Source organism: Cygnus atratus, chromosome 20 (genome assembly GCF_013377495.2).
Source record: "Cygnus atratus isolate AKBS03 ecotype Queensland, Australia chromosome 20, CAtr_DNAZoo_HiC_assembly, whole genome shotgun sequence".
In the NCBI taxonomy this organism is placed as follows: domain Eukaryota; kingdom Metazoa; phylum Chordata; class Aves; order Anseriformes; family Anatidae; genus Cygnus; species Cygnus atratus.
In genome coordinates this window covers 8,973,846-8,985,907 of record NC_066381.1, presented here as the reverse complement: position 1 = coordinate 8,985,907, position 12,062 = coordinate 8,973,846, and the positions used below count along the sequence as shown (strand labels likewise).

General features: G+C 33.8%; 1 protein-coding gene across 6 annotated transcripts in view; it reads right to left on the bottom strand.

The window, feature by feature from the left end:
* Nucleotides 1-12,062, bottom strand: part of BRIP1 (BRCA1 interacting helicase 1) — a 102,586-nt gene that overhangs the window by 38,327 nt on the left and 52,197 nt on the right. For 3 of the 6 annotated variants that reach the window (XM_035560914.1, XM_050714728.1, XM_050714729.1), the window contains exons 17-22: nt 10,699-10,811; nt 8,245-8,327; nt 6,004-6,327; nt 4,414-5,253; nt 2,081-2,154; nt 1,280-1,358 (exon numbers count right to left, since the gene is read on the bottom strand). In XM_035560914.1, coding sequence (XP_035416807.1) covers nt 1,280-1,358; nt 2,081-2,154; nt 4,414-5,253; nt 6,004-6,327; nt 8,245-8,327; nt 10,699-10,811 — 1,513 coding nt within the window. Of the gene's footprint in view, nt 1-1,279; nt 1,359-2,080; nt 2,155-3,195; nt 5,254-6,003; nt 6,328-8,244; nt 8,328-10,698; nt 10,812-12,062 lie in introns of those variants that run through there. The other 3 variants (XM_035560916.2, XM_050714730.1, XM_035560917.2) reach the window with 2 other exon arrangements.

The following is a 12,062-nucleotide window of genomic DNA, read 5'->3' as shown; positions in this document are numbered from 1 at the left end:
AGCTGGCGTGACTTTAATGGCTCCAGAGCAATGGGGGCATCTTCCATTTCCCCTCAGGCTCCGATTTGGCATGCAGAAGAGGATACTTGCTCGTTCTTTATATTTTCTGGTTCATATAACGTCTGGACTAGCTTTGCGACCTGACATGCATTTCAGCTACATCGCACACTAGAGTCATGAGCACTAAATGCTCATGCACACAGTTTCTGCCTACTCAGCCTGGCCTCCCCACTTTCACGGCTGAAGACTGTTTCAGGAGCTTTTTCTTTTTGCTAATGTCACTTCTTTGATACCAGTTCCATGATTGTTTCATCATTTAATAAGCTTTTGGGGCCTTACAGAAGGGGAAGGGAAGTTTAAAAATCCCATAGCATAGCATGCTGTAAATGACTCCACACAAAAGTCTATTTCTAAGCCTAAAAGTCTGTTTCTAAAAGCTTATTTCTAATTGTTTCTGCATGTAATTCACAACAACTTCTTATAATTAGGTCATTACTGCATATGGCCCAGTAGAGTGAAGATACAGTGCCTTTCTAAAATGTAGAAGAGTTATTGCCATTATCAACTTTTTAGACTTTCCCAAATTAAAGCACCTCACAAAAACAGTAGAGCCAATTTTAGAGCACATCTAATTCTTATTTCATACAATGTGTCAACTGAAAGCTAAAGAGCAAACTAAATTAATGCAAGGTAGGTTACATACTGAAGAACAACGAAGTGATCATACAGCTCGTTTCTCAGTAAAACTTTTGACAGTTTCATTAAAACATGTATTAGATTCATAGAGTTGCTGTGCCAAGATATTACCCACATTCTCACAGCAACTGGTAGCAAATTAACACCTAATCCTTAGAAGCGACATACTGCAGTGAATAGGCCACTATATTACAAATAATCTCTTTCAGCCGTGCATAATGCCAAGACCTGTTGCCTCCAGTTAACTCTTAAATGTCATTCAGGTTTCCATCGTACCTTCAAGATAGATCAATACATCTGGACCACTTAATCAAGGAAGAGAAACAGATCAGAAAGGTTACATTAATTTATTTTCACTGAAATACCAAGTAGAACAGGTTTCTTTGTTGTGATAACTTCTCCACCCAAAATTTTTTCTGCAAGTCTCTAGTGTATTTCTAACAACTTATTTATTTACTTACCACACCTAGTGGAGAAATTAACTAATTAGTCTAAAATATGTCTTCAGCATCCAACACTGTGGAAGGATTAAGAATCCTACCATTCCCAACCTGAAACAAATGACCAGTTACATAGATCTTACCTTCTGCTTTTGGTAGTATTTCAGCTCCACATATTTTACAATAGAGTCCTTTCTCGCAAGGTTGTTGGTGGTTTTCCTTCTAACAAGCCAATATGCAAGTTGATGTGAATACTAGTTTGCATATATTAACTACGCAACTATACAGATTGAAGCATGTAAGTACAAACACATTTAGAAATATATCAGAACTACTTGAGACATACTTCTTTAAATGCTTAAATTTATTTGAATCAATATTTATCATTTCTGTTAGCTTAAAATTAAAATACACTACAGACTAAAAATGTTTAACCTAGCCTGAAGAGAAATAGTTTTATATAAAACGAGATATTTTACAGCCAATGATGCAGCAGGATATCAAAGATTCAGCTTGGAATTTTGCAGAGGAACCTGGGAAAACTGGTGTCCAACTCTTGCAGAATTTCCATATGATTATGTTCTTAAACTGCAAATCCTGCCTTAAAAATTATGTACTAACCAGAAATCGGAAGCACTGCTTCTACTGAGATAGGAATCCCATCTATAATGAGCTATGAGCTGGACTCTGTAGACTGTCAGTATCTGCAGCTTCTACCCATGTTAACAGGACTTAAAAACATTCTGCTCCTTTGCTCCACACAAGAAACAAAGGCTTCTGTTCAGAGTGTAAAGATCTAGAGCAAACCATACAGACCATGAATATGCTGTTTTATCCATATATTTATATATGTATCATTTAAATGATATTATATAAGTACTTTGTATTTCCCCTTAACATTCAACAGTAGCCACTTAAAAATCGAAACTTTATTTACAGGGTACCTTTCTTTCACAGGTGTAGCCACGTGCCCTAACAGTAGCTCTTCTTCGCCTGCATTGTCTCTGAACTTTCAATCCTTTAATAAATTCAAGATTTCATGATTACTTTAGAGAGAAGAAATCCTATCAACCTATTATATACAAAAGAAATTTTCAATAATTTAGCTTTTCCAGATCTGCAAAATCCAAAGAAATAACTCTAGGAAGGTTGGTACATTGATTTTGCTTCCCTTCAATTACTCTGCTACCTAGACGCTAAATGAATTTAATATACTCAATCATCACAAATATATTAACTAAAGAAATAAAGAATATGCTTACCACTAACATATTGAATACTATAGTTAAAGACAAATAAAGATTGAATTTACACAGCTTTTACACCGAAAGAAACTGCCCATCTTCCTCCTTCCCCTCTCCCAGCCTTCCCTCCAAAACCAGCAGCAATACAAAGAATTATTATCCATCGGTTGTCCCAAGCAACTCAGCTACAGTCAGGATTTGAGTTTGCTGAATCTCTGTACAAAAACTTCAAAAGAAAAATCTAGTACCTAATAAGCAAAATGTTGAGTTTTTAATACATGTTAAAAATAATAATGGTTTAGTAATTTCATATAAAATGTAGACATTGCAAATTAATATAAAATATTTGACACGAAGAAGGGGCATATCTTAAGGAATTTTTAGTAAAAAGTAAGACAACACCAGATGGATTCAAGAAAGTCAAAATCTGCTCCTGATAGGAAAGGAAGATGGACTTTTAAAGATGGTACATAAAGAGAGGCAAATCTGTGAAGATGACAACTAAGGGATAGTGTTCCATGAGATGAGCAGACAAGCCACTAAACTTAAGTGATTTCTATTACCTGTTTAGATACACATAAACACAAAAAGTAGTTTGGTACAGAAAATTTGTTAGATATTTAGATGTGTCATATGTTTAAATTGCTGCCAACATCAGAGCTTGCTTCTGCACTATCAAGTGGGAGTGTGGATGTAGCTAGCTAAAAACCATCAGCACCTGATGATTGAGAGAATTCCATGGAACTTGAACCAAAAAACACGATCCTTACACAGCACCAATAAAAGAAAAGGCTTAACCAAACATAAGAAATATTGCAAAAAAATGCTTGTTAGAGAAATTTAACAATATTCTTGCCATGCTTGCAAACACAGGATCTATTTTTATAAAGGTCTATTTATTGTGCAAAGGGATACAATTTAAATAATTTTGATAAGAACACATTCACAGTTCTGCAGAGATGGTCACAGAATGTTATTTAGATGAACTCTTAGAGAAAATGACCGGTGAACAATTTCACCTCAGCTCTCATTCAGAATATACAAATACCTATAAATCAATCTTAAGATTGCAAAAATCCTGCATCTGCATATTAATATATGATGGAAATGAACAATCTTTTCTTGAAAATCATGCATAATGCTTTATTACAGCAAAACCCTGGCTTACGTTTTGATTGCAGTAAATCAAAGAAATGTTTAAAATGCTCCAAAAAAAAAAAAAAGAGTACACTGAGGCAGATTTAAAGTCCATTATGTACAAATTTACATTGTTATATATGGCATAGAAAATGTGTTTGAAGGGCAGATGAGTACTGTTTTGAAACGAATACATACAGAATCCAACCAAAAGAAACAAAAGAAAAGAAATTTTAAAAGAGTAATCAACTTTTATATAAAACAAAGAAAGACTATTTAAGAAGATATTTGATGATGATGATGAGAGGCAAGTGCTCGAATACTGCTATTACACAGCCTCTGATATGCTCATTTTGACAAAAGAAATTTGAGGGAAACAAGTACTGAAGAACTTATCTATTTCAGTATTCGTTCTTAATCTATCATGTTACTTGATCTGCAAAGATGCTGTTATACACATTTAATAAAAATCATAAGAAATGCAAATAATTTTTTTTTATATTGATATTTTGCTTTCTGATGTAAACTCAACTGTTTGCATTTAATGGCAGACTAATTAACTCTGTAATAGACGAATCTTCTCTTCACCCTACAATGACAAGTAGAATTATTTGGGCTTCTATTCAGAATTTCCACACATGATGTTTGTCCTTTGACCACAGTGTTAGGGTGAAGAATCTGAATTATATCTACAGATAACTGCATGTTGCATAGCTTGCACAGTAAAAAACAAAAACATAAAATGAATGATTGAGCTTGATAGTTGCATATTTTAGATGTTAACTAGAATGCCATTACTGCTCTATAGTGAGGCTACGTTATAAAGGCTGCTCACTACATTTCCCATAGAGGCTGTCACTGTGTGCTAGTATTGTCCAATAAAAAGGATGACACACCTTTATTTCGTGATCTGGAAAGACTGATTTTCCGTTTTTTGGTGTCCATCTCTTGAGATTCTATCTGCTCTGCTTCTGTTCCACTAGTCATCTTTACAACATCAACTGCACTATTCTTACTCCCACCGTTTTGCATTATTCCATGTAAACTTGTGTTTCTGTCATCATCATTAACCATTTCTTTTGTTACAGTTAGTGTTTTTGAGGTGTTGATTACAAAAAGATCACTAGCTACTGTGGATGTTCCACATTCACTCAGATTCTCATTTGTATTACAGGTTAGATCTAGAGGTCTGATTTCCTGTTCCTCTGATTCTACATCATCATAGAGTTCTGGTGTGAAGTAGATGCTCTCATCCTCATCCTCAGCTTCTGCAGATGCATTTAACATTGGAAGTTCAGATTTCCCTCCTACAGAAGGAAGCTCACTGCAGGGCTCAATTTGAAGCTGTAGCTCATGAAGATGCTCCTCAGCAACTGGAGCCTCAGTATTTTTAACTGAAAAATTAGTTGTTTCCAAATGTGATTCTGGTACACTTCGTTTATGTTCTGAAATGAACGATGACTGGCATTGATTTACACCATCAATAAGTTCACTAGCACTATTCACATTCTTCTTTTGTTTGCTGCTTGCTGTGGACATGCAGTTTGCAGCTACAGGCAAAGGCGTTGAAGTCAGTGGTTTAAAGCAGCAGTGTTCTTTCATAAAACCAGAATTAGTCCAATCATTCTTTTTTGCTCTCTTTATTTTAGTTGCAGGCGTTTTGGGTGTGGAGTCCATATGTTTTCTTCTTTGTGTTGCATTGTGAGAATGACTCTCTACATCAACTTTCTGGCCACCTGTGAAAAATCACAAAACATTAATTAATTGTATATGCCTTCCCCCTGCTGATTTACAGCATGTTTAGCACATCAAAATTACCACTGTTTTATTAGGTTTACAGATATTTTATAATACTCATTAAGATCCAATACAAACAAAAGCCCAGATGTTACAACTATCTTTGCACGTGAATTGTCTTAATGAAATCAATAGATTAACTGGCCCATGTAAAGTGAGAGCATATGTATGACTGGATTTAAAATCTGTATTTTTTATGCTTTGTGCTCTTATATTATTTACATCTTTCTTACCTGAAGGGAAATGATAGGCTTTCCTAAAATTTAGGAATGGACGGATAGTTACTAGTAAAGCTGTTGCAGGAAGAGATCGTATACTAGGAGTCTCACTATGCCTAAACAACGGACGTAGCTTGAATCAAAGCACTCGTCTTGCAATAATGCTCAAAATACTTGAAGCACATGAATTTAAATGATCTTCATATTTTTCAATTACAAAAGCAAATTAAGTGAAAATAGTTTTGACTGTACTATAATCTTCTCAAATATTATCGTTTTAAGACAACCAGATGGAATGACAACTAATTTCAGTACGTTGAGCACAGCTCATATACATTTGTGAATAATAATCATGTTGTACTATAGCACTCCAGTAATTTTAAAAAACATTTGTTTCTTCCAAAAAAAGAGGTGACTGGACATTTGAAATTGTTAATGAAGTCATTTTTTCCCCACAGGAAATGAACATACTTTGTTTCATTGCCGCCGTGATATTACTGGACTGATTTGATGTCGCAGGATTAATTGAGTTGATGGGTGTAGTAAAATGAGTATCTGGGACCAAATTTTGCTCCTCACTTTTAACAGGAACATCTGGTGACAGCTGAATAGTTGCCTCCTGTTGAGAAGCTGATGACACGTTTGAATTTGAAGGTACATGGAGAAATTCACTACTACACGGTGATGAACAATCAATGCCTTTCTGGTTTCTTTTAGCAAATGCTTGCAAGGATTCAAGTGCACTACCAAAATTTTCATGATGCCGGACTTGTTGGCGAATCCATTTAGATAATCCTAAGGGGGGGAGGAAAAAAAGTGTTACCACAAAACTATATCATATATACTATTTACTGATGTGAAATACCATCTGTCTAAATACTACAAATACTTCTGCATATGTACAGACTCTTAAGTATTTCGAGTAAGATAATGTATGTTCCCCTTTCAGGGCTGGGAACTTGATTCAATGAATGATACTATTAATATTTTTCTTTCTTATAAAACGAAATAAAAATGAACTGGTACCTTTACTTTTTTCGGTAACACTCTTTTGAAATTTAAACTGCTGCATTGCAAAAACACCATTACACTTCTTTTATACCTGGGTGTTCACTTTGCTTGTTATCACGAATTTTTAATTATTTACATAGAGTACAGCTATTTATTATCATACTAACAGCATACGACAAAAATTAGAATTTAAATAGAATAAAGCTTTTACAACTTTATATCAGATAATGGAAGATATTCAGAAATAATCACAACTACCCAATAGCAAAAATACAATGCAACATGACCACATTTATATGCAAGGCAATATACCATTATTATATAGTCGTCATTTTTAGAATCCTCATATAGCAGAAGTTTTAAACCTAATAGCTACTCAGATGATGTTGGAATACACAAGACTGAAGTAAAAAATAACTTTCTTAATAAAATGTAATGTTTTTAAATCCATTGAGATATTATTTTAAATACCAATTGTTTAAAAGTCCCTGACAAAAGAGAACTGGATTCTTCTGCGGAGTTTTGCTTTTTAGAAAAAATACTAATCTTACAAAATCTTAATCATATCGATTTTATATATTTATATAGATAGATACAAATTCTGTTTCCTTAGAAACATTATAAAGATAATTTGATAATATGGATAAAATGGATTATGTGTCTTTTTATATATACACACACATATATGTGTATATGAGGAATTCAAATTATCTAAAGAAATTGGAGTTTTTATATCAATTTTATATATAAAAATTGTTATTTATATAACTCATTTGTATATTTTTATAAAGAGTTGATATATATGTTATATATATAGTTATTATATATATATATATTTTTTTTTTCCATTTCCTTCGAGAACTTGAATGTATTTTTATTGTAAAAGACATGTCAGAAAATCGTTTGAGAATTGTTTGACTTGTACTATGGTGGCTGAGCTCCATCTGCTGACTAGACCGCAACATTATCTGTTTAATATGTCCTCTTACCCATTCCTTCTATACGGGACAGGAACAAAGATACGTAATGCATTCCTCAGTAATTTCTTTTTTTTTTTTCTTTTCTATTAAGATAGTATGCATGTTCCGTTTTATTTTATCTGCATTTATTTCCAGCTAGTATAAAACTACAGAGAGAAGTTACTTTTTTGCATATTGACCATTTAGGGGTTCCATAATAGGAACAGCCCAGCCTTTACCTGTTCTTACCTAAAAAGCCAGAACATTAAATTCAGACTGCTAACTCAAATCACTAAAGCTTCTTATCAATGCAAAGTATACATCCACTAGAGACGTATGCAAAGTCCAAATAAAAACGTAGTGACTACCTTTTTCATACATACATATACACACTCACCTGTGCACACATATGTGTACATACCCTACTTATATTTAATATGCAAAGATTCAGAGTGCTAAGGTATTTACTTATAAGCAAGAATAAGAATTATTAAATTCTTCATACTGAAATTTCTGTATCATCATCTGCATACATACAAAAGGGAAAGGAAATTAAATTGACTGAATATTGGTATCAAGGCATTTTCAGAGCACTTAATGAACTAGTGATATTAAGTGCAGTTTTAGACTTCTAAGTTTCAAGTACACATCTCGAGTTTAACAGCTATACTTTGTTATGGCTTTCGTTACTCACCTAGGAGTGGAAAAAAAAATTATTATTTTTTTTTTTAAACATACTTACCAGTTATGTACTTGTTAGGGTTATTCCGGAAGCGGTCATCAACTAGAATAAGAGCACCCCAATCACTCCTATGTCGTATACACCTACAGGCAAGCGAAAAAAAAAGAGTGTATATATAATTAGAGTGCATATAGTCAAAAACTGTGGGAATCAGACAAGAGGAACTGCAAAGAGTCAGCCTACTGGAGTATGCAAAAACATATAGAAAGTGCTTTCCTACTCTCTCGCAACTAAAAAAATATATTATGAATGCAAAAACCACACTCTCAGAGTATATCATGGAAACTTAATTTTCATTGAGTTCTTGAATCTAATATATGAAGACAAATAAAAAAACACAAATATTAGCTAATCAAACCAGCTAACCAAACCATATATTATTTGTTTTCCACTCTTAACTGAATAAATTAAATACTGAAAGGTGAATTTGTAAGAGTGTAAAAGAAAACAAAATAGACTGATACAACGGCTTGCAGTTTTTTAAATAACTATGCACTTTCATAAAGAAATGTAAAATTCTGCAAGTCAAAGCTGAGTGATACTGTTAAGTTTTTAACTGAGTTGTTACAGGCATACAAAAATATTCCAATATTCATTTCACACGTGTTGATATTTTGAACATTATATGGATTTCTATACTGCCTCCCAGAAAAAAAAAAAAAAGAAAGAACAGTAATAACATAAGTGAAACATGGAAAAGAACCTGTCTGTAATAGCTTTGGATTATTATCCCCATCGCATAAGAGGACAACTTTTGAAAAAGATGTACATATGTACATGAAAACACAAGCGTAACAGTCAGGCATTAAAATGGGAGTGACAAGGTTGGTCCTCCAAAGAAATTTGTATTTGAAGTCTCTCCACGATAAGAAAAGCTACCACAACTTCTTTAAGGAACAGATTTCTTCCCACTTTTCATTTTTTATTGCTCAATTAAGTGTTAACTCATAGTTTAAATGAATGACACAAACTGGAGAGACATCCTACACTTTTTAGGAAAATCAGCACTGCAAGGAATTCATAGCATGGTTGTCACCTGGCCATTCACACCATCTGTTATATTCCCAAAGGCTGCTATTTCATTTCATGGACTTGTGTTACTTTGTATAATGTAACAGCACTGAATTAAGAGAAAAGTGCCAGACTGAAGACTAGCATGTTTCTGCTCACTTCTATCCCTGCAGGCGTCTTTGCAGTAGGAAGCTTGTATCTACAGCAACTACTTGCTGCAGTTTTCAGAATAAGCTACATTCTGGTTTATATCACCTTAGTAGACTGCTCTGTTTTTATAAAAATAGTCATCACGTGCTGTCATCCTTCACCAAACCTAGATTAGTAAGGACTTAGTCTAACGATACTGTACCCGATTCACACATTTATTTCAGAATGGAAGTTTATTCTTTCCATTTAAGTTTAGACTAGCATGAGTTCATTCACATAAATTATACAAGCAATTTTCACTAAAGCTAGAATTAAGTTAAAACTCCCATTGGTGACAAAACTTCAAATTCATTTCTTACTATTAGAATTCCACCACCTGTTTTTATTTTTCTTAACAACTGTTAACAAATGCTCTTATTTTGCAAAGTGAAACCTAAGAAATCAGACCTGTAACAAGAATTTACAATGAGATTTTATTACTTAAGACTATATTCTCAAGTTTCTTTCCAAACTTCCATTTATATTATTATAACTGATCTATAAATCTTTGTCTGTGCCTCTATCATGCATATATATATCATACATACATCTATAACAGATGTATGGCAAGAATCACAGATACAGATGATAGACACTGTATCTACCTATGTATATGATAAACCTTTTGGAGAAGGATGAATTAATTCTATCATGTTAATAAATTTTAGGTTTTTGTTTTTTTCCTTTTGAGAAGGTAAGCTATACCACTTCTAAATCTGGAAAAAGATCAGTAAGCATAATTGAATTGACCTTTTGCAAAGGTCTTAAAAGAAAACACATACTATTTCTCCCTTTAAAAAAATACTTGCAGGCTAAACATCAAACAACTGGTCTAAGCCCAACAAGAGTAATAATTAGTATTTTTATATATATATTTATATATAAGTATATAAGTATGTGTGTATAGTATGTGTGTCTTAGAAAAGACCTAAGAATTTTCATTTGGTTTATGAGTTCAAGAATTATTTTTCTCTGCAAATGCTTTCCTTTCTGTATATCTGGACTAACAACAACATAACCTGCAACCAAACTAAAGCAGAGTCTGAATATAAAATGAAAACTCGGAATTATAACAACACAAATACACAACATGTTCGGCCAGTACAGAACAGCTGAAGACCTGATTTCTGTAATATGAGTTTTTTGGCCTGATTACTTCTTCTGTGTTAACAATGAGGAATTAATCAGTGAAGATGTCACAAACCAGAAGTTCTACAAATAAGTATGTTTTTAATTATGTTCAGTTTATCTCACCTTCCCAGGGCCTGGTTCAGAGCCCTGTAAGCTTGAATTTCATACCACTGACTCCCTGGTAAAAGGCCTCTCGAATTTTTGTGCTGGTCATTGTACTTCCTCTTTAATTCAACCTAAGAAAGAAATCACAATATATTGTTTTTGATAATAATTCTGAAATGGAAATATTCTAAAAGGGGAAAAGAACCAGATGTTGATTAAATAAGCAAATATAAAAAGGAAAAAAGGGAGCTTGTTAGATAAAAAAGCAGGCTAGAAACAATCCCACTTCCAATTCCAGGGAAAGTCTTCCAAATTTTGTCCAGATCATAAGTAAACATGATTTTCCCAACCAAATCATTATTTGTTCATATTACATTATGGCCAATCAAACTAAGCACGATGGCCTTAGTCAAAATTAAGGCCTACCTCAAGACAAAAATAACTCTGGGTCTCAGCTCTTGCCTTTAGAGTCATTTACCTAAGAACCACAGGTCACCAAAACCTGAAAAAGGTTTAACACCACATCTGAGCTCATACCACGGAGCCACTGACTTTCTAACTGTTGCAACATGCACAGACCAGAAAAACAAAAACTAATACAGATTCAACACGAATAATAGCAGTTCTCCTGAGAGCACAGTTGCATTAATCTCTGAGGAATACAAAAGTCTTTTCTATCAGCATAATTGCATTCTCATCTCACATTCTGATACAATCTAAGTGCCAACTTCTGTAGTTGCAGCATTTTTCACAGGTGCTACTCATACTACTGCACAGACAAAAACAACAGCATAGATCTTGCCTAAACTTTAACCACATCTTTACAAAATAACCCTGAGTATAAACTGAAAGGAGTACCGATTTCACAAGAGAATGTTTTTTTTTTTTCAAGGAAAGATTGCACCTGTATTACATAAACACTTCAGATATGCTTTAGTGACAATGACTTAATACATACAGTTCTAACTATAACAAATGTGAAAGGTCTCAAAAATCCACGGCAAACTGATTCCCTTAACCGCAAGGCTCAAGTTTGTGCTCAGCAGGTTATGAATGCTGCCATGGCGAGTTGTGAACTCCTCTGTCGTGCCAGCAAGGAAATACTGTAATCTGTGGCAGACAGTAGTTTCATAACCTATTTGACTGCAGCTATCAAAGCAGAACGCCCCTGTAAGTTGGCTGCAAGTAGCCACATTTCAAGTACTCACTCCTCAGAAGCTGTGTCAGGATTCCTGCCTTACTACACAGCATCAGTACCCCAACAGACAACATACTGTTCTAGCTGTGAACGTGAATGAAATCCAACATGCTCATCAGGATGAGCATTAATATCCATATTGCTCATAGCTTATATGAGGCAGACATAGAGTGGTTTAATATAA